The 25,624-nt window shown below is 50.1% G+C and overlaps 1 protein-coding gene across 1 annotated transcript in view; it reads left to right on the top strand.

Moving 5' to 3' along the window:
- trrap (transformation/transcription domain-associated protein) overlaps window positions 1-25,624 on the top strand; it is a 93,740-nt gene that overhangs the window by 10,243 nt on the left and 57,873 nt on the right. Inside the window, exons 18-38 of the mRNA XM_060037264.1 lie at window positions 130-321; window positions 619-784; window positions 1,092-1,348; window positions 1,737-1,937; window positions 5,574-5,725; window positions 8,003-8,202; window positions 9,705-9,922; window positions 10,397-10,594; window positions 11,379-11,639; window positions 11,921-12,082; window positions 12,539-12,635; window positions 12,944-13,065; window positions 14,414-14,584; window positions 14,842-14,910; window positions 16,744-16,764; window positions 17,201-17,320; window positions 17,967-18,086; window positions 18,521-18,685; window positions 19,044-19,225; window positions 19,719-19,917; window positions 24,284-24,412. Of these exons, the coding sequence (XP_059893247.1) occupies window positions 130-321; window positions 619-784; window positions 1,092-1,348; window positions 1,737-1,937; window positions 5,574-5,725; window positions 8,003-8,202; window positions 9,705-9,922; window positions 10,397-10,594; window positions 11,379-11,639; window positions 11,921-12,082; window positions 12,539-12,635; window positions 12,944-13,065; window positions 14,414-14,584; window positions 14,842-14,910; window positions 16,744-16,764; window positions 17,201-17,320; window positions 17,967-18,086; window positions 18,521-18,685; window positions 19,044-19,225; window positions 19,719-19,917; window positions 24,284-24,412 (3,402 nt within the window). The remainder of the gene's footprint in view (window positions 1-129; window positions 322-618; window positions 785-1,091; window positions 1,349-1,736; window positions 1,938-5,573; window positions 5,726-8,002; window positions 8,203-9,704; window positions 9,923-10,396; window positions 10,595-11,378; window positions 11,640-11,920; window positions 12,083-12,538; window positions 12,636-12,943; window positions 13,066-14,413; window positions 14,585-14,841; window positions 14,911-16,743; window positions 16,765-17,200; window positions 17,321-17,966; window positions 18,087-18,520; window positions 18,686-19,043; window positions 19,226-19,718; window positions 19,918-24,283; window positions 24,413-25,624) is intronic.

The following is a 25,624-nucleotide window of genomic DNA, read 5'->3' as shown; positions in this document are numbered from 1 at the left end:
TTGTGTTTTTATGTTTTTGTCAGTACATAATGGATACTTCTCAGAGCTAGTGCCATCAGAGAGTGGGTGTGATTGAACACAGTTTTCACATTTAATTGTCTTTTTTTAAAATATTTTTGTTGTGTCCAGATCGTGGCCAACTCGTTCCTGGCCAACCTGTCGACCTCAGCCCTGTTCGCCACCATCCTGGTGGAGTACCTGCTGGAGAGGCTGCCAGAAATGGGCTCCAACGTGGAGCTCTCCAACCTCTACCTCAAGCTCTTCAAGCTGGTGTTTGGATCGGTGTCGCTCTTTGCTGCTGAAAACGAGCAGATGCTCAAGGTGGGCGTGTGCTTACAACCCGTTTCAAAAGTTTGATTTCTAAAATGGATACTCGATCACGTTCTCTCTTGGATTTGGTCTTGGTTCTTGGAGGAAGAACTTGTTCACACTTCCTGGGCATAATGTCCCAAGTTGCCTATCGAGTGAAGTCTTACCACTTGCATGATTAGGAAGCAAGTCGTAAACTCGAAACCAAATGATCATCACCCAAAGAGTTGTTCAATGTCCAACTGGATACGAGTCTTTGTCGCCTGTGGTTTATTAACATTCTGCACAATGTCCCTACCCGTCTTTCAGCCCCACCTCCATAAGATCGTTAACAGCTCGATGGAGCTGGCCCAATCGGCTAAGGAGCCCTACAACTACTTCCTGCTCCTGCGCGCCCTCTTTCGGTCCATCGGCGGCGGCAGCCATGACCTGCTCTACCAGGAGTTCCTGCCCCTCCTGCCAAACCTACTCCAAGGTAAGCCAGCGCCTGGCAGACATTTCCATCGGAACCATCTTTATTTTTTAGAGGAATGTATGTTTTGATGTACGCCTGTTTTGGATATAGTCGTTTTTAATACAGTTTTACAGTGTCTTTGAATGTAGTTTCTACTGCCGATATCTCCAATTGTAGCAAACAAGACTACATTAAAACTAAAATCAGAGCAAAAGATACCAAACCGGGTTGTTAAACGTTTGCTCCTGCACAACCCTCTCCGCTGATAACTCCCGACCCTTCGTCATCGATAAGCCCTCCTCCTCCTCCTCCTCCTCCTCCCTTGCAGGGCTGAACATGCTGCAGAGCGGCCTCCACAAGCAGCACATGAAGGACCTGTTTGTGGAGCTGTGTCTGACGGTGCCGGTGCGCCTCAGCTCCCTGCTGCCCTACCTGCCCATGCTCATGGACCCGCTGGTGTCGGCGCTCAACGGCTCCCAGACGCTGGTCAGCCAGGGCCTGCGCACGCTGGAGCTCTGCGTGGACAACCTGCAGCCCGACTTCCTCTACGACCACATCCAGCCCGTCCGGGCCGAGCTCATGCAGGTAACCGGGGAGTCCGAGGGTGGCGGTGGTTGGGGGTGGGCGTGGGGATGGCCTGGTTTTTGGTGATGCTATTTGCATTGTTTTACCTATCCTGATCAACAATTCTGAGCAATCCTAATTGCTCAGATCATTTGATAACCTGATTTGATGGTTAAGTATTGCTGAGGTACGTACCTATGACCCGTCAGATCTGTGCGGTCAAACCCCAATGTGCGTGAAAACACTTGCCAGCCTCGCCAGCGACCGGGTCCTCAGTCATATGTATCCAAAAATACCCTTTAAGTCACTTTAGATGAAAGCGTCTGCTGAATTACTCTGAATCTCGGCTCAGCGCAGCGTGACACCACCCGCTGCTCTCTCCCACGTCCCCCTCTCTCCCGGCCCCCAGGCCCTGTGGCGGACGCTGAGGAACCCCGTGGAGACCATCTCCCACGTGGCCTACCGCGTCTTGGGCAAGTTCGGCGGCAGCAACCGCAAGATGCTGAAGGAGTCCCAGAGGCTGCTGTACGTGGTGACGGAGGTGCAGGGGCCCAGCATCAAGGCGGAGTTCACGGACTGCAAGGCCTCCATACAGCTGCCCATGGAGAAGGTAGGCGTGGACCTTACACTAATCTTTGAGTATAGGGGGGACACATTTACATTTAGGGCATTTAGAAAACTTACGACGGTTCAACCACGCATTCACACACCGACGGCGGAGTCAACCATGCAAGGCGACAGCCAGCTCGTCTGGAGCAGTTGGCGTCTTGCTCAGGGACCCCTGGACACTGAGCTAGGAGGAGCCGGGGATCAAACTAGCAACTGACTGTCGAACGTTTCTATTGCAACCTACATTCCGATCATGGATGCAGGGAACACGTTGGCCAATCCGTGCGGTGTGTTGGTTTAAGTCGTCTACGCTGCCGTTGTCGGTACATACCACTCACCACCGTGCTCTGTTGATCTTATCCCGAAAAGGAAGCGCTATCAATAACGTAATTCGGGCGTCAGTTCAATTTGTACCGACGCTAACCCAAAGCGACAATATGGCAGGCTTAATGGATGTCACGGTGATGAATAGGGCGCCATCGGTACTGGCAGACGACGTCTCCTCTCTGTAGGTTCGAGTTACCGTCTCACCGTGGCGGGGAGGAATGAAGACGTTGGATGACATCGGCTGCCAAAGTCACGGCAAACAGATGAGGGCGGATATTCTTTAAGACGTTGTCGTCTCCCAATTATCGTTGTAGGTCGTCGCTTAGTTGAAGATGTTGTGTTTTGTTTCGCTCATGTTTTCTTCCGTCTGGCAGCCTTTTGTTGAAACGCTGTTTTCTCATCCGTCTCGCTGATCAAGTTTCGCTGACGGAGGAAATTCAGGGATTTCATGGCAGCCGTCTTTTTTAACACTGTTGCAGGAGAACAGAGCAGTAAAGATCAAGAGGTGTGTGTGTGTGTGTGTGTGTGTGTGTGTGTGTGTGTGTGTGTGTGTGTGTGTGTGTGTGTGTGTGTGTGTGTGTGTGTGTGTGTGTGTGTGTGTGTGTGTGTGTGTGTGTGTGTCATAGAGGACGTGGAGACTGAGCATTCACCTAATTTAATCCATCATCCAACCCTTTTCTTGTTCCTCCCTGTTCCTGTTCACCCCCCTTCAGTAATCATCAATCTAGCATTGGTCGCCATGGCACCGTTATTTACTCTAGCTAATGGCTGCTCTCTCTCTTCCTGGCGCTCCATCTGTGGTCTGCCGCTAGCACTGACACAGACACACGCATAGATGCACTGTCACTGCCGCGAGAGGTTAGATGCTGTGCGTGTGTGTTCTCTGAAACCCACCGGTGTTTCTGTAATTGTGTTTGGACTCCAAGACGGATGCCTTCTAACGCATGGCTCCTGTCTCTGTCCTTCTTTCCTACCTCCTCCCTCCCTCCCTTTTTCTGGTTTCCTCGCTTCCTTTCTAGTATCGTCTGTCCATGCTACAATCGGTATTAATTTCATCAGCACCTCTTAACTCTCCAGGCGTGGCTTTAGTCGCCATGCGAGATATTGGCTGGCTCTTTACGAGAGGATTTAGGAAAGCCTCGGGGAAAATCTACTAAATTCAAGTTCCTCGCTTTACTTTCTCTGCTCTCTCTCTCTCTCTCTCCCCATCTCTGTCCCTCTCTCTGTGTGAAGCTGTTTATGTGGCGCTTCTTTCAGCAGCCGCCTCTGTTCCTCTGCTCCCCACAGTGCTGTCATTTCATTATGGCGCGTTTCCACTGCAGGGTGCGGAACGGATCGGATCGCAAAGGTGCGGATCGGGTCGCGTTTCCACCGCCAAAAGTGGGCGTGACCCGGACTTAGCCGTACCCGTTTTGGCCTCGTTTTCAGGACTCCTCCGTTGGGGTACTGAAAACGAGACCAGACGCCGGAAAGGGTCCCGGGAAATTCTAGCTACACACCCCCTCCGTTGATTGGTCGACAGAATCATCACTTCCGGGTGACGCGGGGATAAAAACAAACAAACAGTAGCCTCGAGGTATTATTCTTTACAATTAACATGTCGCGTAAAATTGTTGCTTGGGCGAACAAGGAGGTGGTGACGTTCGTCTGCATTCTTGGGGAGGAAGACGTTGTTTACGATGTTTACGTAGCTGCCGCGGAGATCGACATCCGGCCTACCACAAAGGGTACTGTCGGCAGTGGAAACGCGACCTCGGAACTGAGCTGGGCTATACCGCCCCCTCCCTACCGCACCTTTGCGATCCGATCCGTTCCGCACCCTGCAGTGGAAACGCGGCATTAGAGCCTGCTGCCATGGCCGTGCTGCACCTGGGGTGGGAGGGGCCTCGCATAACACCCCCCGCTGTCAGGACCCCCTGAACGATAGGCCTCCTAGCAATGGGCTCGGTTCTCCCTTCTGTGAGGGTAACTGCCTCAAACCCTCCCTATGATGTCGTGTTTTTATTCCAAACTAATTCAACTCTTTGTATCGTCGTTCAGGCCTTGAACTACTTGTCGCCTAGCACGACGTGACTTGTTAAAGATGAGTTGCAACACATTTTGTCTTTCCCTCGAAGTGATTGCTCCAAGTGTCTTCTCTGTGAACATTCCTGACGCCACGTCTTTGTGTGTTGATGCGAGGGAGGTGGTGGACATTTTATGATCCGAACTCTTCACTCGTCTTCACAGGCGACGATATGAAACTTCAACAAGATATGTATCCAGATAAGTGGGAATTATTTTTCTTCCCGCTCACGTGCTTTGTCTTCGACAAGAGGCGTTCGTTCCCTCTGAAATGTTTTCTGTGCCCTCGATTTAGTCTCGTTTTTAATTCATTTCCTAATTTTTTCTTGTTTAATTTCCTTCTTTCATTACGCGCATCTGAGCAGAGCAAAGAAGAGAGCGGAAATGTCAAATTTATTTTTATAATATAAGAAAATTACCACATTTTCTCAAGTGAACAAAGTTTATTCTTATGTGCTCAATAACCCTGAATGATTTGCTATTTGCCTACCATACCCTTTTTGGGGGCACACGGGACACGTGCCCCACACATGCCCTGAAAGGTCTACAATTCGATTTTGTGATGCTTTCATCTCAACATCGCCCTCCGTCCTTTCATTCCTCCTCCTCCTCCTCCTCCTGTCTGAGTGGCGTTAATGACTTCATATTCTCTTCTTCCTCCTGAGCGCCTCGGCCAGGCACGGCTTGTCAAACCCTGAGCTGTCACATCTAATGCCCCCCCCCTCCCCCCTATACTTAGCATTTCATATGTATGTATAATCTGGCTGAATTAGCAGCACAGTAGCGCGTGCATGCATCGTGGTGCTGAATACCAAGAAGGCGAAGGTCTTTGGTTTCATCCCAAAGCACTACCGTAGTGGAACAGCAGGAGAACCCTAACGCGGTGGTCAGCCATCTTGTGTAACGTACATTCACTTTATGCGACACACTCCGACATGCTCGGACAAGCCGCGAGTGTATGTTTCATGAAACATGGCCATGGGAAGACGCAAAGCTACACACACACTCGCTTGTGGTCCATGGCTGGACCACACGCCACAGTCGATTTTGCCCCCCTCATATGGTACCATTCGGATTATGAATCATAACCAAAGAAAGAGATTTTGGTTTTTTTCCGGAGCAGCCATTTGTCTTTGTCGTGACGGTACATCAGTGGTCATGGGACAGAAGCTCCGCCATGCCTGAGGCTCTCCCTCTCTCTCCCTCTCTTCTCAACGCGCTGTGGCCTCCTTCCCTCCTGCTACAGGCGATCGAGACGGCTCTGGACTGCTTGAAGAGCGCCAACACGGAGCCCTACTACCGCCGGCAGGCCTGGGAGGTCATCAAGTGCTTCCTGGTCGCAATGACCAGCCTGGACGACAACAAGCACGCCCTCTACCAGCTCCTGTCCCACCCAAAGTAAGGACGCGCTCACTCACTCACTCACTCACTCACTCACTCACTCACTCACTCACTCACTCACTCACTCACTCACTCACTCACTCACTCACTCACTCACTCACTCACTCACACACTCTTCATTGTCCCTGGTCCAAGTTGTTTGTAAAACAACTTTTAAATAGCCTCCCACCTGGTTGATATGGAATGGAGTTAAGTGGTCACAGGTCATTTCATTTCATTAAAATGAGTATCGGCTCCAGAATCTGAGCCCGAACGAATGCATCAACGTGATTGGTTCATGCGACTTTAGCACATCGACACACTTTTTGTCCCAATCTACATTAAACAACATAATCCAGTGGCAATATTATAAATAAAGTGATCCTTCTAGCTAATGTGTTTTTTTTGGTGTAAATATATGAATTATGGTAATAGATGTGTTTTACCGTGCATAATAATTCTGATGAGCCACCACTTCCCCCACACTCTCTCGCTCACTCGCTGTATCCCTCGCTCTATCTCTTTCTCCGTCTCTCTCTCTCTCTCTCTCTCTCTCTCTCTCTCTCTCTCTGTGTACCATTTATGCGTCTTTCACCACGCTGCCACAAGTTGCCTCATCAACTCTGAAGTTTGACGGCGGATAATTGCGTCCCAATGGGCCTGTCCTCACGGGCTACACTGTGGGCTACAGACAGGCAGGCAGATGGGACAGACAGGAAGACAGACACGGGGAGGGAGAGACAGGCCGAATGGGAGGATCTGTACAGGGGGGAGGGGGACAGTGGTTCACATTAGTCTTATTGATCCCCAGGCAGAGGCTAATTAACTCTCGTCTGAAACACACACACACACACACACACACACACACACACACACACACACACACACACACACACACACACACACACACACACACACACACACACACACACACTCTTCTGTGGCGATAATGAATGTGTGTCCATTATGATGACGTCGGGGCTGTGTTGGGCGGGGCCTACCCTTGTCAGACTTTGATTCATGGCATCTTTTCTTTTTTTAGGACTATGCGTGGGTGGTTGCTTAGGATGTGGTCTAGGTGAAAAGCGTCTCTTAATATCACTAAATGCCAAGCGATGGGGAAATGGAGCGAGGCGGGAAAGGCAGGGCTATAATGGCCGAGGTCCATTGATGTGGCATTCTCTCGGCTGCCCCCCCCCATCCCTCCCCCTCCCTCCATATCACTCCCTCTTTCCTCCTCACCCCGTCCCCCACCTTCAACACATTTAAAAGCGCTGTCTTTTTCAACTAACCATAATGAAACAGCCTGATCCATCAGTCCCGTACCCGCGAGTCCTGGCATTATAAAACACGGGGGCAAGTACGGAGAAAACAGCCTCTCAATCTCTGAGAGGGGGAGAGAGAGGGAGAGAGGGAGAGATGGAGAGCGCTCCACCATCAGGGAGAGTAAATAACATGAGGAGGAGGAGAAGACAGATAAAGACTTGGAGAGGGAGAGTCTGGGGGAGTGCATGATGGAGGGAGGGGGTGAGTGATGGGGATAAGGGGAGGCGGGGGAGAGAACGGTACTTGGGACATAATTGCATATGACGAAAGTAATGTAGAAATGCTTAGGGAGTTTGAAATGACCCGTCAAAATGGGAGAGAGGGAGTGGAGGACGAGGACGAGGTAGAGCAGAAAAGGTGGAGGGCAGGAGTGGCCAGAAAAAGAGTCTGATTGCAGACTAAAAGGTCTAAAATGCAGGCTGGACAATGAGGAGATGCGAAAAGATGCCCGGTGTTGCATCATTAGTCATACTGAGCTCCATGCCCGTCATTTTCTTGTGATTGTTTGTTGTTGGCTTTGCCGCCATCCCAGTGAATTTAATGAAATATAAACCAGCTTCAGAAAGTCTAGCCAGAACAGCTTGATCAGTGCCAACTGATCCTTTGTACCACCACCGATTTCAGTTGAATCGAAAAACATTATTTATCCCTCCTCAGGGGGCAGTCCTTGATGCGGGCCGAGTAAAAGGACACACAAACAGGACACATAAGGCATCACATGATAGGCAAACGCATAGTGGCCACGAGACAGTGCAGTGACAATTCAGGACGTGGCAGTGACTGTGTTGCAGATGTCAAGTGTCCGGCAGTACAAATAATTACTAAGGATTTCCAAATGAAACTGGGTCAGAATTATCGCCCAAGAACACCGACATCCAAGGCATAGAAATCCTATGTGCTGCACTTTTTTAATGCACATTCATGAACCCTCTCCCGTTTGTCTGCTGTGCCACTTCCTCCCCATCAAAGCTTTGCTGAGAAGTGGATCCCCAACGTGATCATCTCCCACCGCTACAAGGCCCAGGACACCCCGGCCCGCCGGACCTTTGAGCAGGCGCTGACGGGGGCCTTCATGTCGGCGGTGATCAAGGACCTCCGGCCCAGCGCGCTGCCCTTCGTGGCCAGCCTCATCCGGCACTACACCATGGTGGCCGTGGCCCAGCAGTGTGGTGAGGGAACCCGCTGGCTTTCATCTCGCACTCTCTTATCTTCTGCCCTCCTCTGCTCTTTGTCCTTCTCGCTTGCCTCCCTCTTCTGTTTTCCTCTTTTATTGTTTCATTTCCGCTCCGCTCCTCTCTTTTTTTTTCTCCACCCTCCTCTCCTATGCTCTCATGTCTTCTCGTCTCCTGTTCTCCCCTCTAGGCTTTTCCTATCCTCTCCTTGTCTCGTCAACTTTCCTCTCCTCTTCCCCTCTCCTTGCCTCATCTGTTTTCCTATTCTGTTATTTTCCTCTCCTTGCCGCTCTTCTCTCTTCTCCTCTCCTTCTTCCCTCGCATCCCTTCTCCTCTCCCCTCTCATCCCTTTTCCTCTCATCCCTTTCTTCTCCTTCTCTCCCCCCTCATTCCTTTTCCTCTCCCCTCTCATCCCTTTCCTCTCCTTCTCTCCCCTCTCATCCCTTTTCCTCTCCTCCTCTCCCCTCTCATCCCTTATCCTCTTCTCCCGTCTCATCCCTTATCCTCTTGTCCTCTTCTCCCCTCTCATCCCTCATCCTCTCCTCCTCTCCCCTCTAATCCCCTTTCCTCTCCTCCTCTTCACTCCTTACATCCCTTCTCCTCTTCTCCCATCTCATCCCTTCTCCTCTTCTCCCGTCTCATCCCTTATCCTGTTGTCCTCCCGTCTCATCTCTCATCCTCTTCTCCTCTCCCCTCTCATCCCTCATCCTCTCCTCTCCCCCTCTCATCCCCTTTTCTCTGTCCTCCTCTCTATCCTCTCTGCTCACACAAAGAATGGCAAACGTTTCATGTATCCCTGATAAGTGTTTTTGCCTTTTGTGTACCGTACAAAGAACTCCCCCGTATCCATCTAAGCCTTCATTTACAATTGAAAGCTTGTTACAAATAAAACCCTGAACTACATTTAAATCCAACAAAATGATAAAAACTGAATTTATTGTTACTTTTTTTCATCACCCCTATACTCATGTTTCATGTAAGGTAGATTCGCGACATTACTCCACAAGCTGTTTGTTTGATGTTTTGTCACCATATCTGGGAATGAAAGAACACCATTTCTAAAGGAATAAGTGTTTGCTCAGTTTTTTCCTTCTGATTCTCTAATGCATCACAACGCAGAGAGTTTCTTTGTCGGGCTGTTTTCCTTATGTGCATGGTTTTGATTAGATTTCACAGCTTTCAAGACATTTTCAACACGGGCATTGCGGAAAGCTTTCTTTGCCTGGTGGTCTAAGCAGCCCATATCAAAGGCAATATGCTGGGACATATAACTTTTCCTCCTTCCTCCTTCCAATGAAAAAGTTCCCATGATTTACAGATTTGATTGGATATTCTACTTTTTAATTCATCGGTAATCGCCACCCCACCCCCGCGTCTTCTTAAAATGTCCCCCAAATTCTGTCCGCCCCCCTGTTGTCTTTGTGTGGAAGCATTGTATTTGTATATATATATATATATATATATATATATATAACACGTTTTCTGGGTCCCCGCGCCAGGCCCCTTCCTGCTGCCGTGCTACCAGCAGGGCAGCCAGCCCAGCACGGCCATGTTCCACAGCGAGGAGAACGGCTCCAAGGGCATGGACCCCCTGGTGCTCATCGACGCCATCGCCATCTGCATGGCCTACGAGGAGAAGGAGCTGTGCAAGATCGGAGAGGTGGCCCTGGCCGTCATCTTCGACGTGGCCAGCATCATCCTGGGCTCCAAGGAGAGGGTAGGACGGACAGACAGACAGACAGAGGTTTTCTAATTGGGCGGCATGGATGAGGGACGCCAGAAGGTCGACTGCGGAGTTCCGGGAATATTCAACTTAGTATAAGAATTTAAGAAAAGAACCAGACTTTGGGTTGCTGAACAAGTACATTCAATATCTCAGTTTTCATCTCATATTTATTTAGTTTTTGATTAATGTATACCCGTGTTTGCCTTTTTTCCGAGAGTATCTTACAATACCTTGTGTGCAGTGCATACATTCTCGGCTGGGCCCAGTGGAAATTGAACCGCTAACCATGGCAGGGTCGATGCCTTGCTCTCAGCAATTTATAAGCACAATATACCGATTTACACGAGCCATCGAGCGTTTTATTTTTATTCGCTCCTCCATTGTGTTGACGTAGTGCCAGATTTAGTAAAGGTAGGCCATCCATCATTGAACGCCCTCTCCGCCTCCTCCTGCTCCTCCCTGCAGGCCTGCCAGCTGCCCTTGTTCTCTTACATCGTGGAGCGCCTGTGCGCATGCTGCTATGAGCAGGCGTGGTTCGCCAAGCTGGGCGGCGTGGTCTCCATCAAGTTCCTCATGGAGAGGCTGCCTCTCATCTGGGTGTTGCAGAACCAGCTCACCTTCCTCAAGGCCCTGCTGTTTGTCATGATGGACCTCACGGGAGAGGTGAGGCCGTTGGGGGTGGTGTTCTGCTCTGTTCCTTCGGTTCTTTTGGCAGAATTGCAATGTTTTTCATATTGCACGCCAAATACATCTCTCTGGGTGACATTTGGTAAATATTGAAATCAAACCTCGTGACCTGATTCCACAGGTTTGCATTAGTTCAACTCTTTGCTTATTTTTACCTCCCATTTTTCCATCCTCTTTGCGATCTGTATTCTGAAATAGTAAGGCTTTGTGCTCTTGACAGTCAATATTTGACACATCAGGTAGATTCCTTTGAGATATTTTCCTTCATTGCGTACTCGTAACAGCAAACTGGTTAGATCTAAGTTGAGTCAAGGAAAAGGTCCACTTATTGGCCAGTGCGTCTTTCAAAACAGTCCTTGAATTTGCTAGCTGGTCTTGTCCAACAGTCATCTAATTGTCCCGCGTGTCTTTCAGAACAACCTCTTATTGGCCAGCGCGTCCTGTAAAACAGTCCTCAACTTTGCAATTGTGTTTGGCAAACCTCCCCCCTGTGGCCCTGTGCGTCTTATAAAACAGTCCTCAAATTGGCAAGCGTATATCGTAAGGGGCAGCCTGCTTGGGCAGTGTGTCTTGTAAAACAGCCCTTAAATTGGCCAGCGTGTGTCGTAAATGGCCCTTTAATCGCCCGGCGTGCCTTTTAAAACGCTCCATGAACTCGGCCCCCTGGGTCTTCCAAATGGCGTTCTTATCGACCGGTGCGTCTCGCCCGCACACCCTCAGTGCGTCCGACTCACGGTTGCCCCCCCCCCCCCCCCCCCAGGTGTCCAACGGGGCGGTGGCCATGGCCAAGACCACCCTTGAGCAGCTGCTGGTGCGCTGCGCCACGCCGCTGAAGGAGGAGGAGAAGACGGAGGAGCTGCTGGCGGCGCAGGACAAGTCGTTCCACATGGTGACCCACGACCTGGTGCGGGAGGTCACATCGCCCAACTCCACCGTGCGCAAGCAGGCCATGCACTCCCTGCAGGTGCTGGCCCAGGTCACTGGCAAGAGCGTCACCGTCATCATGGAGCCCCACAAAGAGGTGAGCCCGGGCTGGGGGGTGGTGGGGGTGGAGTAGGAGGGGGGGGGGGGGGGGGGGGGGGTTGAAGCTCTCTGGGTTGTTAGTCTGCAACAGTAAATCTATTGCAAGTATTAGTTAGTTAAAGCCAAATGCTAAATACTGGGACATTAAATATAAAGTTGAGAGTCAATGGTCCACTCTCTCATCTTTCTTTCTTTTCGTTGTGTATCCCTTTTCCTAACCAACCATCTCTCTCATCTAACATCTCGCTCTCTCTCTGCCCCCGATGTCTCTCGCCCCAGGTGTTGCAGGACATGGTCCCCCCGAAGAAGCACCTGCTGCGTCACCAGCCGGCCAACGCCCAGATCGGCCTGATGGAGGGGAACACCTTCTGCACCACCCTGCAGCCCCGCCTCTTCACCATGGACCTCAACGTCATGGAGCACAAGGTCTTCTACCAAGAGGTAGGCTCCTGGGGGCTTTTCCAGATTGAACTGTATGCCATTGAATGCGAGTGGTTGTTTTTTTTGCTTGTGAGTGCTACAGCAACGCAAGGGAACTCTCTCACACACACACACACACACACACACACACACACACACACACACACACACACACACACACACACACACACACACACACACACACACACACACACACACACACACACACTCGCTGACTATTACTCTCACTCACTGTGTCTTACACTCGGTCTCTCCCCCTCACACATTATTGCACTTTCACAAACTCACACATACTCACTCACACACACACACTCAAGTGTGTGTGTGATTGAGCGCAGCCTCTGGGAGAGAGCCCCTGTCCCACTGTTATGGCAATACGGAGATTGTCGACATGTGCTTGGTTATTTTTTTTTTTTCTTCCTCCTGACCTTTGACCCCTCTGCCCGTGCCCTCCAGCTGCTGAACCTGTGCGAGGCGGAGGACGCGGCCCTGATGAAGCTGCCCTGCTACAAGAGCCTGCCTTCCCTGGTCCCCCTGCGCATCGCCGCCCTCAGTAAGTTCGGCCCTAGTGGCTCGGCACTCTGGGATTCACACGCCCTGAAGGTGTTGGCGGTAATGCTCATGAACAAGCTGCACCCAACCCCCTCATGAGCTGTGTGGTTGGCTAACAGGCTGCTGTTTCTCTCTTTCTCCACTTTTATCTTTCTTTCTTCCACTTCTCCCCTTTTAATCTATTGTTCTGCCCTTTTTATCTCTTTTCTCCCCTTTTATCACTCTTTCTCCCCTTTGTATCTATTCTCTCTCTCTCTCTCTCTCTCTCTCTCTCTCGCTCTCTCGCTCTCTCTCTCTCTCACACACAAGATGCCTTGGCGGCCTGTAACTACCTGCCCCAATCAAGGGAGAAGATCATCGCGGCCCTCTTCAAGGCCCTCAACTCCACCAACAGCGAGCTGCAGGAGGCGGGCGAGGCCTGCATGAGGAAGGTCAGTGCCACGGTTAGCGAATGAGCAGGTCGAGCCTCTCCTCCATCTGTGTTCTTCTACTTACTGATGACACTCACCGCTGCCGGCACCCATTTGATCCACATGCGTTGTTTATTATGTACACGTCTCTGTTCCTGCACCCTCTTGAACTGTTTTAATATTAACAGCCGCCCCTTTTCAAGAGCAAAATAATGTGTTATCATCGGGTCAGACACGTGTACACCGCTGAAACCCCTCCGTGCTTCGTGTTTTAAAAGCACAACGGTCTATCGTGGTCCACAGTGCATTCTATTAATGTTTTAGGATCGGTTTTCATATCTTGGCCGGGGTTGTTCCCGCAGTCTGCTCTTTAACCACGCACTCCCTGCCAACCGCACATGAATCGCTCCTAATCCATCCATCACACTCACTCTGCTTTATAGACATTGACGTTTCCTGCGCGCACAACAGTTGCGCTACACGAAGCGTTTGTAAGTATGCAGCACGTGTCGTTTTTAGCATTTAGATGGGTTGGAACTGGAACTGGGAGGGACACGAGAGGGGTGTCAAAATGTTGTTCACTTGCCTCCCGAAAGCCAACCACGTGTCATTCAACACCCCCCCCCCCCCCCCCCCCCCCCCCCCTCCACCAAATCGACTTCCCAACCCTATCCACTGCACTGGTCCATCAAATATCCTGCTCCCTGCTCTTGTCACTCCTCTTCCTGCTCTGTCTGCTTCCTCTTCTCCTGCCCAATCTCTGGTCCTCCTCTTTGCTCCCATTCTTTCATTTCTGCCCCTGCTAACACTAATGACCATTGCCACCAGCCGATCGATACAGGATGGAGTGTTTGTTCCCTGTGCTGAGAACGAATGTGGTCGCTGTGCATCATCAACTCGCCAAGCCTCTCTCTCACACACACACACACAGACACACACTCTCTTCCTTATCTGTGGGAGTGTGCCCTGTCCATTTCCATTTGGTGTGTGTGTGCGTGTGTGCGTGACTGGCCCTGCCCCTGCTTTTCTGGGGCCTCTCTTCTTTTAATGAAGACACAGGAGGCTGAGGATATGGTGTCCAGCGATCTTGGAGGTCTTGCAAGGCCAGCGCTAATGCCACAGCGATAGCAATGCTGTTAGTTCTCCCAGTGTGTGGATCCCCATTTCTGAGCCCACACATTTCTTAACCGTTCTCTACTGCTCTACTGATCTTGTAACCAATTAACGAGAAAAATAAATTGGTTTCGGCCAAATATGTTCGTAATAGCGGCAACATTTTATCGATTTGTTCTCCTAATTTCTTGTTAACGGTCATCCTTGCGAAAAATGTGTTTGCACGCATGGTGACGCATAACGTTCCGCCCCGCAGTTCCTGGAGGGCGCCACCATCGAGGTGGACCAGATCCACACTCACATGCGCCCCCTGCTGATGATGCTGGGCGACTACCGCAGCCTCACCCTCAACGTGGTCAACCGCCTCACCTCCGTCACGCGCCTCTTCCCCAACTCCTTCAACGACAAGTTCTGCGACCAGATGATGGTGAGCGCTTTGATTCCCAGGGCACCGCAGGTTCTTGGGTGGACGAGATTGGCAGCACCATTGTCACTCATGACGTTTTTTCAATGTGTATGACTTGTAGTCGGGGTTAGATTGCCTATAGTCGACTCACTTAACTTAACTTCGTTGGGGACAGCAGTACACATCCGTTTTTTGTTTCCAACACGCATCCGTTTTTTTTTGTTTATTTTTGTCTCCTGAACTGTTTCTCTCTCTCCCTCCCTCTCTACCCCTCCCAGCAACACCTGAGAAAGTGGATGGAGGTGGTGGTCATCACGCACAAGGGAGGCCAACGCAGCGATGGAAGTGTGAGTACCCCCCCCCCCAGAAACCATTAGAATCTGTTGGTAACGTCAACCCCACCCCCCTTCGGTCGTAATGAAAAACGCCTTCTGCCACACTCCGCTCCACCGCGGACCGGCCCCTGGGCTCTGAGACGATACGATTTGGAGGTAGAGCTGCTGAAAGCTGTCAAGACTTAGGGGGCCCCCCCGCCCCCTTTCTCTTTGTGTTGAACGGATCTATCCTGCTCAAGCTAAATGTGTCCCACACGGACATCGGCACACACACTCACACTCTCACACACACACACACACTCACTCTCTGTAGGGGCCCGGTCCCCGGTGAGTCATGAGTGGCCATATTACAATCAATGATTAATTAGGCGCCTGGCAGGCGGCTGAGGGCCGTGCGCCTCGCCACGGGGCCCTCATTATCTTCCGACAGATAACCTTGTAGAGTTGGGAGGGAAAAAAGGGGAAGTGGAGAGGGAGGAGGAGGGGAAATCAGGTTGTGTGTTGGGGTGGGCCGAGTGGAACGGTGTTGCATGAAAGGAAGTATTGATGATCATTTGGAGCGCGGGTGGGATTACCTGTTACGGATGTGGGGGATTACACTCAAGGGGGGAGGGGGGGGACGGACCACCGAGCCAGCACCACGCGTCCCAGGATTCAGCACCTCGCTTGACCGCACCGGGGTTTTTTTATTCTCTCCCTTCTTCAGACATTGAAATTCCTCCTTGTCTCAGACCTCAGACAACTGAGCGTAATGAGATGCAAATAGGCTGAGGCACGGGCACACGCACGGGCACACGCACGGGCACACGCACGGGCACACGCACGGGCACACGCACGCGCACACAAGTACAGACAAACCCACACCCACACGTACAGACAAACCCACACACACACGCACACACGCACGCACGCACAGTCGCACACACAGCCCTGTGTGAGGCGGTTGACAGCCGCTTGGCGGTTACAATAAGGCCGGTCAGGCAGGTCAGTCGGCCGTACTCCTGGGTGGATCGGGAAGGCAGGTGCCAGCAGAGAGAGGGATAAAGTCGAGGGCAGGTCCGCGTCGCCTTCTTCCTTTAGCCATTAATTCCTGGGGTCAGCCGGTAGATGTTTAGTCAATGCCGCTAAATCCTTTGTCCAATTAGCGATTTCGAAGGGGATGTGGAATGGGGTGTTGCAGGGTGTTATTCTGTGTTCACTATGCGACGACAATAACGTATTATACTTGTGCAATACAAGGCGGACTAATAATGAAAAGTTTTTTTTTTTTAATTACGAGGCTAGGGTTCAATGTGGAGTCCCGTCGGAATTTAATGTGTCATTCTGGCAGCGTGGAGGAGTTTTTAGCTCTGCGTTGTCAAGGAGAGTTTTTGTCCAAATGCCACCCGTTCCTTTGGCAACCCAACCACCCGGTGGTATTTTCGGTAACCCGTCGGGTGAAGAAAAGCGGGAGATCCACTGGAAATCATAAGGAAAGGTTGCGGCAGTCTGTTGACAGTTAACATTTTATCCCCTCCCCTACTTTCCATGTACAAAATACAGACATAATTTAAGTCCAAATATAGGACATTTGTATCGCCTTCGACTGAGCCCCCACCTTAAATCACTTCTTTAATAATGACAAATAACTCAATGTCCTGATATGTGTATCTGACTCTCTCTGTAAAACCAACCCCTCATCTGAATGTTTAAACCACTAGGACCCTCTGTCTAATGATATGCATAAGGCCAACTTGTCATCACTCATGGCTTGGGTTCAGAAACATGTCGAACACAGACACACACACACGCACACACACACCTCTTTTGACTCTCCTAACTGACCATTGTTTTGTTCCGGTACAGCCTGCATTGGAAGGTGTTGAGGTGAGACCTGGTTTGAGGTGGAGCCCTCTATTGGTGGCTCCTTGTCAGTGACTGACTGTTCCCAGTCAAAATCAATGTTGTGGTGTTCGTGAGTTCAACAGATGTCATGTTCTGTGGTGATAGTGATAGTGGTGGTGACTTTCCCTGTAGTTCTGTGTGTCTGTGGTTGTTCTCCCGGGAAACCCTGTTTCTTGTCGTGTGTGTTACAGTAACAGCCTTTGTTTAACGGTTAACCAAAGCACTCATTCCTGATGCCCGGTTTCCTCTCCGTTTCCTGAATGTTCGGGCTGAACAATATCGTCCCGATTACTTTTCCACAGTGGCTGTGCTACCTGCCTGTACCTTTCCCCTGCAAGCCTCTCCCTTCCTTCACATCCCTCTTTCCTTTCTCGTTATTCATCTGTCTTTATCTCCGTCCCCCGCTCTCTCCCTCCAGGAGATGAAGATCTGCTCGGCCATCATCAACCTCTTCCACCTGATCCCCGCGGCCCCCCAGACCCTGGTCAAACCCCTGCTGGAGGTGGTGATGAAGACGGAGAGAGCCATGCTCATCGAGGTGGGGACTGACTGTCGGTCTCTGTTCGTCAACGGGCCACCCGCTCTGTAGCATGGACTGGATATAAATCGTTATACCTCCATCGGCCGTTGTGGCCTGGAAAAAGCCGTCTCTTTTTTTAATAAGATCGATCATATATGCTTAGCATTTTTTTCATTTTTTTTTTTTTAATCTTCAGAGGTGCGCCGCCGATAATCCTCTTATATTTGAGTGACTCATGCTAGGATAATGAGCCTGGTAATCCACTTAATCCTCCCATCTAATCTGATGGCGACTCGGCGCCTCGCTGGAAGTGCCGCCCACTTCCTGCCGAGGAGTTCCCTCCGAGCTCCGCGGAGGAGTGATGGGAGCTCTCATTCATGTTGTCACTGGCCCCGCCGCACCGTCACCACACCCTCTCTGTCCCGGGCCAGGCGCTTCAGCGGGAGGCGTTGAGTTATTAGTTCACTCTGTAGTGTTGCCCTCATTTATTTAGCAGTTTTTCATGCAACACACACTTGGAGCGATGCAAAGCTGTGTCATGCAGTATTAATTCATGTTGGGCGGGGGAGTGTGTGTGTGTGTGTGTGTGTGTGTGTGTGTGTGTGTGCGTGTGCGTGCGCTGACAACAGATTGCAAAACAGTGTTTTGTCTCTCCCCTTCGCAGGCGGGCAGTCCGTTCCGGGAGCCGTTGATCAAGTTCCTGACGCGCCACCCGTCTCAGACGGTGGAGCTCTTTATGATGGAGGCCACGCTGAACGACCCCCAGTGGAGTCGCATGTTCATGGTCAGTCACCGCCTCCCCGACCCCCTCGCTCTCTTCCTCCCCTCGTCGGACAACACTCTCCCCTGTCCAGATGACGGTTTTATGGCGGCTTCTGTGATGCAATAACTTTCTCGGTGGAAGATATATTTAGTCGCGCCGCCCTTGTTCTTTTCCGAAGGGACTCTGTGCTCCCGTGACAACTGTGTAACTCGGGTGTTCCCAGTTACACGCGTCCCACACTAAACTGTTGATGGAGCCCTTTTCATCCTGTTCTGCGTCAAACACAGGCCAACAATGCGCTACTGCTCTACACTCACGAGTCCATACTAATGTATGATTTTGAAAGTCATTCAAAGCTGATTTAAATATTCATAAAAACGCCTTGGATTTGACTCGGTTGTGTGCTGAAAACCCTCTCATGAATACGCGTCCGTCGGCCCCCGATGAATATGCAGAGCTTCCTGAAACACAAGGACGCCAAGCCGCTGAGAGACGTCCTGGCCTCCAACCCCAGCCGCTTCGTCCCCCTGCTGGTGCCCGCCGGCACTGCGGCCGCCGTCCGCCCGGGCTCCCCCTCCACCACCACAGCCAGGCTGGACCTGCAGTTCCATGCTATTAAGGTGCTTCAACAGACACACGAGCACAAACACTCATGGCATTGTGATGGGCACGCACACGCATCCACACGCTTGCGCGCACACACACACACACACACACACATGTGCAGACACGAGCGCGATACAAATTATTTTTAACTCGGGCCCGAGGACATATGCACAGACAAACAAACACTGGCACTTTCGCAAATCTCTTCTCATTATCAAAAAACAACAATCCGTCCAAATCAACTGAGCGATCTTGTTTTTAAATTATTATTCAAATTCTTGGTCTCTACCACTGCAATGCCTCCTTTTTTTTTTTTATGAACAACACAAGCCTTTTTCTAAACCTACCAACCCCTTTGTCCACGGCGGACAGATCATCAGCATCATCGTGAAGAACGACGAGGGCTGGCTGGCCGGCCAGCACTCCCTGGTCAGCCAGCTGCGCCGGGTCTGGGTCAGCGAGGCCTTCCAGGAGCGCCACCGCAAAGACAACATGGCCGCCACCAACTGGAAGGAGCCCAAGCTGCTGGCCTTCTGCCTGCTCAGCTACTGCAAGTAAGGGCACTGAAGTCTTGAGACCTTTCTTTTGGTTGTTCACTTGGATGTTCCTTTTTGGTAAGCGAGGTGGGTTGGGAGGTGAGCTCACGGGTACGTTGCTAGCTTATTTCTTCCTGTGACATACAGGTTCTCTACCTATTTTAGTTTCCCTTTTACATGAGGTGTCACATATGGGAGGCAGTGTTTCTATGACAGGTTTTCTAAAGACGCTTGACGGCGTGTGAATGTTCATAACTCTCAAATGTTAACTTCATTACTTCATAAATGCAAATTAAATGCCAACTTTCTTGCAAATTCGGGTTATTCGGGTCATTCGCTTCCTCTTATAGTTCCAACCGCCGATTCGATATCCAACATTGCACTACGTTGTCGAAGCTAATTCGAAATTTAAAACGGTTCCTCTGAAAGACCCTTACCACGGACGCCGGGCCCTCATTCCTGAACCCTGGTCCACCCAGCCCCTCTAAACCCCCCTCCCCTCCACCTGCAGGAGGAACTACCTGGAGATCGAGCTGCTCTTCCAGCTGCTCCGGGCCTTCACGGGCCGCTTCCTGTGCAACATGACCTTCCTCAAGGAGTACATGGAAGAGGAGATCCCCCGCAACTACAGCATCGCCCAGAAACGGGCCCTCTTCTTCCGCTTCGTGGAGTTCAACGACCCCCACTTCAACGACGAGCTCAAAGCCAAGGTGAGGGTCCTACTTTGAACGGGTTGTATTGCTGCGGGGGGGAATTGGGTTGTCTTTGAACGACACAATTTGAAGTCTGACGTCGCGCTGTTTTGGCCATGAATCCATGGAGTTCGCTTTGTAGGTTGTATATCCAACACTAATGTTTGAATGAGAGAAAGGTTTTGAGTTAGTTTGCAATTTTAGAGTACTTATTTTTTAATTGTACATCTTGGAAAGCAAGAGACTTCCATAGTCCAAAAACTATAATAAAGTAAATTAATAAATTGTGATTTAACCACGACTGTTTGTAGTAACTTAGGTATATATTGGCCCTCTTTTTAACCCTTCCAAGATAAAACGGCTTCCAAGATAATGATATCATATTGGGCGGGGGGTTCTTGCAGTTGTGTGTTGAGCTATGTGAACTTTACTGTGGATGTATTGTACCTCAAACATTGGATGGAGTGAGCCATTCGTTTTTAGTTTTTTTTTGTGGGTATTTCTGAATGTCTGCGTAGCTCACAAATGAATCGCTCTCAGCGCGCCACTCCATCCACCCAGCCAGCATTCCAATCAGCACCACTGCTTTCTAATTATACTCTCTCACACACTCACTCTCATGCTCTCACACACACACACGCACACACATGGCATCAGATCAGTGCACCGATGGGCACCGATTTTGCTGGCTGTGGAGTTTGGCAAGAGGCTGGGCGGTCGTAGCCCTGGCAAGTTCTGACGGGTCAGTGGGAAAGGACTGGTCTGCCACAATCCAGCACACAAACACACATTCACACTGAGATGCCTACTCACAGATGCCCGCACGCAGGCACATTTAAACACTCAGTCACACCCACACCCACAAAGATACATGCAGATAAATGCATGCACACACAGATAAACAAGCACATGCTCAGACTTTTAGTTGCGCTTATTTTTTTTTCTTACACACATGCAAACCATTCTGCTGTGTCCCTTCACACACGCGTATGAAATCATTTGTCTTTTCACACACAAGGCCTTACCGCCTCATTTATTAAACACACACACACGCACACACCCCATTAGTCCGACAGGACCTCTCGTACAAGGACACGCAGTGGCTGACGCGAGCAGCGCCCGATGGCGGCGTCCTTCCCAGTCGTGTTACAGGCAGAGCATGTTGTCAGCACGGCATATGGATTTTTGTGAAAGGGACGACACGGCGAACCGAAAGAGCCGGAGGAAAGGGAGGCACGGGTGTTCGGCAAAGTCATCACGCCCCGCGTCCCCAGGCCCCCACACCGCGCTTGATTTTACTTTATATTAGTATTATTATTATTTCCCCCGAGGTATCGGTGCCACGCGCTCGTGCGCGCGCACACACACACGCAGCTTGGTTCTGCTCCTATTGTTGTTTTCTCCTCTTAATTGTGCTCCTCTGGCGAGTAGCAGATGCTAGCTTTTGTTGTTTTCTGCACCGTCTTGGTGATGGAGAGATGTGTTGGCCTCTGAGGGAGAGAGGGGGCGCTGGGGCGAGAGAGGGCAGAAGGATGAAAGGTGATCCATACTAAGTACTTAGACATACTTTCATTTCATTGCAAACAAGTGAAAGTCATTTTTGAAAGGGTCTTTTTGAAAGCACTTTTCCTTCTGGGGAACTCGATTAACTGTGTCTTTAAAGACAGATGGGGCACTGATGGAATATTCTCCCTTTTACAAGAGAGGGAAACAGCCAGTGCAAGGTCAGCAAAACACTCAGAATGTCACCAGCTCACCCCCTGCTGTTCCGCTGTCGTGCCAGGCAGCAAATTCTTTGTTTGACTTCCCGCATGCATTTTGCCCCTCCTGACGTGAGACTTATTGTTTATCGTGTATAAATATGTAAATCATATAATAATGTTGACCTGAAGTGAATAAACAGTTTAGTGATTTTAGTTTATGTCTACCCCCAGATAACATCAGGGGGGGGGGGGGGAGACATAAACATTCAAAACCTGAAACCAGGGTGGTCTCAGACTTGGAACACCCCGTCCGTTTCAACTCATTGCCCTGCCGTCAAACAAAGCGATTGAGTAAAGTCCCTTTGTGGGCCCTGGTCCAGACCAGGCATGATACAAGGTGTCTCTGTTCGAGTGGACTTGGCCCACAAACAGGGATGAAACCTGGCCCTCGCTGTCGGCGCCGCGCCCCCACCGCGACTCGGCCTGCGCTCTGAAGCGTGCTAAAGTGCTTCCGTTTAAGATTCACTCCCCGACGCGGCCACCACACGGAGAGCTGCTGGTTAATTATCTTCTTAGCCTAATACATATTCCGGGCCCCACGCATCCACCCCCTCCCTAAGCTGGTTTGGCTATGGACGCACATAGACACACAAACACACGCGCGCGCACACACACACGCACGCACTCAGGGCCATTATTTGTTTAGCCGGGTAGTAATGGGATCCAATATAATTAAAGCACAGCTGCAGAGAGCGGCGGGCTTCAAGCTTGGAGGTATTTTCCTCACTCATCTACCACACATACGCACACTCACTCAAAGACAGAGGGTGCCATACTAATCATCTAATGGCGTTTGTAGTAATGCACGGTGACGTTGGAGTGATTGATATCACAGAGGCCTGGAATTAATAGGACGAGATGGGAGTGGCAAAGAGACAGACGGGCCATGCATCCGCTTGGCTGCTTGTGTGTGTGTGTGTGTTCTTATGTCTACCCGTGTGTGTGTGTTGGTGTGGGGATGCACTGTGTGAATGTGTGAAAGTATGTGTGTTCTCTGAATGTGGGATTGGATGCGTGTGAATGTGTGAATCTCGTGTGCTTGTGTGTTGTGTGTGTGTGTGTGTGTGTGTGCATGTGAATAATGCGCCATCGGAGAAGGGGGAACATATGCCTGCGCCGACGCCCCTATCCCACTAAGCACCACCCTGTCCTCCTCTGATGGATGGAGTGCCGAGTTCATTAGGAGATAGAAGGCCCCTGTTTAATAAATGCAGCCCTCCATTGTACTGGGTGTTATTTTGCCGTTTACCACTTCATCAGAGCGCTGCGGCGTCGTCGTTTGTGGAAGGGGGGGGGAACTCGGGAAGCAATAAAATAAAATGCGTCGTACATGTATGAAGATGTAGATGGTTGGATCGTTATGTGTGGATGGATCGTTGTGTGTGTGTGTGTGCGTGTGTTATTGATAAGTGACTCTGGTACTTTCCTAACATACATCTTGTTTTCTTTTTGACTGAAGGCGAATGGCGATCTATTCTTTTGGACATTATGAGTGAGCTAGCTAAGTTCTCTGCCTGTATATTAAGCCTGTTTCAAGGTTTACACAGCGTAGTATTGAAAACAACTACTTTTTAGCTGAAGGATTTGCAAGCGTTGAATCAAGATCCATTATTTTGATCGGTTTCTACGAACGTTTTGTTTACAACACATTAATTTCCCAAAGAGTCGGCATGATTTCCGTGCCGTGTCAAACGTATTCGTGAACATTTAATCAAGGTTATAATTTAGTCATTCATGTGTGTCTACGCTGTTGTTCGTCTCGCCATCAATCTTTCCGAGCTATTGCGTGCGCGTTCGATAGTGCTACGCGGCACTCGTGTTTTTGTTTTCCCCCATTCCGTGCCGTGTGTTTAATGCCTTTCGATGAACCGCTCAGTCAGTCAGACTTTGTTCACGTAAAGAATGAACAACCGAATGGCGCAAACACGCAGTCAAAAATGTGTTCTTCTGATGTTTTATATTTTACATAGCTGCTGAACATAATGTGATTTTACGCATGCAATTAATAACGAATGGATTTCTGAAATGTTTTATTAAATAATTCCATTGAATGCATAAGAGACGTAATTCAAAACAACTCATTAATCCAGTGTGTTTATTCATCTCATTGTAATACACTGTAATACGCTTAAGGCAATGTATTCATCCCTCTCGGAGTGTTTTACCTACATATGTTTATGCGCAGTACAAACAAGTATACATGCATCATTAATTAAGAGGCAGACTTTATCATGGCCGACTGTTGGGTTTAAAAATCGAACTTGGAGGGAAGGATATTCGCCAGAGAGGGTTCAGCGCAGAGTTCAGGTTCAATGTCAACTGTGCTGAGTTCAAGACGTCCACGGCATGAATGAACAAACACGTCAGCGCTTTGAGGTGTGTGTGTGTGTGTGTGTGTGTGTGTGTGTGTGTGTGTGTGTGTGTGTGTGTGTGTGTGTGTGTGTGTGTGTGTGTGTGTGTGTGTGTGTGTGTGTGTGTGTGTGTGTGTGTGTGTGTGTGTGTGTGTGTGTTCCTCTCAGGTTCGCCCCAAGGTTACTAAGCAAAGTTTTGATTTTCCCCCTGTTGAGTCTCTCTAATGCGTGTGTGTGTGTGTGCCCCCCCCCCCCCTCAACTCTCTCCAGGTGCTCCAGCACATCCTGAACCCGGCCTTCCTCTACAGCTTCGAGAAAAATGAGGGGGAGCTGCTGCTGGGACCCCCAAACCCGGAGGGCGACAACCCCGAGAGCATCACCAGCGTCTTCATCACCAAGGTAACGCACGCGCCAACACACTACCGACTGGGTTTTCTCTTCACTTCCTCCCCTCTCTCCCCTTATGTCCACCAGTCATAAACGCCTCTCTCTCTCCATCACTCCCCAACTGATTACTTCACCTCTCCTCTCCTCATCATTACTCCTGTCATCTCCATGCCTCTCATTGCCTTTCTCCAGCCCCCCCCCTTCATCTCTGCATCTCGCCTCGTTTAGCGTTCATCTTTGTCTCTTTGTGGCGCCCCCCCCCCCCCCCGGCCGTCCGGTGGCTGCCTCTTTCTCCCTCTGTCTCTCATGCTGTCTCTTGCATTCCCTATTTGTTTCTTTCTCTGTCTCCCCCGCTCTCGCTCGCTCTCGCTCTACCTTGCTTCTCATCCTGGTCTCCTCCCCAACCATTATTTCTTCCATTTATCAGGGCAGGCCATAATGGCCGGTGTAAATGTCACGGTGTTGCCATGCTAAAGGTCAGTGTGTTTGTGTGTACTGTGGTGGATCTCATCAGCGGCTAACACCAGGCAGCTAATGGCTGCTAATGGCTGCACTCTCTCTGTCTCAGCCTCTCTCTCTCTCTGTGTCTCTCTCTCTCTGTGGTTTAAATCTCTTCTTCTTTGTTCTCTGTTAGCGTGTCCGTCTTTTCTTTTCTCTGGGGGCAGTCAAACGGTGATTGGCCGTCTTCTGAATGGGGAGAGCTTACTTTTAGCAGGTTTTCGTTATTTTCTTTTGAGGCACAATTTGATGCTTTTATTGGGACGGCTTTTCGGTAAATGCAGCAAACAAAAATACCTTGCTGGCAGACAGAGAGCTGGGCTGCATTTATGGCAGCACGGAAGGCTCTTGCCCACACCTCCCATTCATGAATTCTCCCCCCCCCTCCCCTTCCCATATTTCAATTGGATTTTCCAATTCATGTAATTTCGGCTACAAGCCCCTCTGTTAAATTCAAAAGGAACAAGTCCGCAAAACACGGTATTCGTCGTGTTGCTTCACTTCCCAGCATGCCTCTTCTTTTTAAACTCGGCCCATTACCAAAGGACCACTTGTATGAGGAGAGAGTGAAACATATTGGATTAAAACCCTGCATACCCATGCACGCACCCTGATATCGACTTATTTAAGCCATGTGCATTGACTCTTGTTATATTACACTTGGATACATCCTTTAAACAGCTCTTTAGCGTGTGCTTTATCTCTTACTAGGCCAAAATAACTTGA

Source organism: Gadus macrocephalus, chromosome 18 (genome assembly GCF_031168955.1).
Source record: "Gadus macrocephalus chromosome 18, ASM3116895v1".
In the NCBI taxonomy this organism is placed as follows: domain Eukaryota; kingdom Metazoa; phylum Chordata; class Actinopteri; order Gadiformes; family Gadidae; genus Gadus; species Gadus macrocephalus.
The sequence above is the reverse complement of the archived record's forward strand: the minus strand, read 5'-3'. Positions and strand labels throughout refer to the sequence as shown.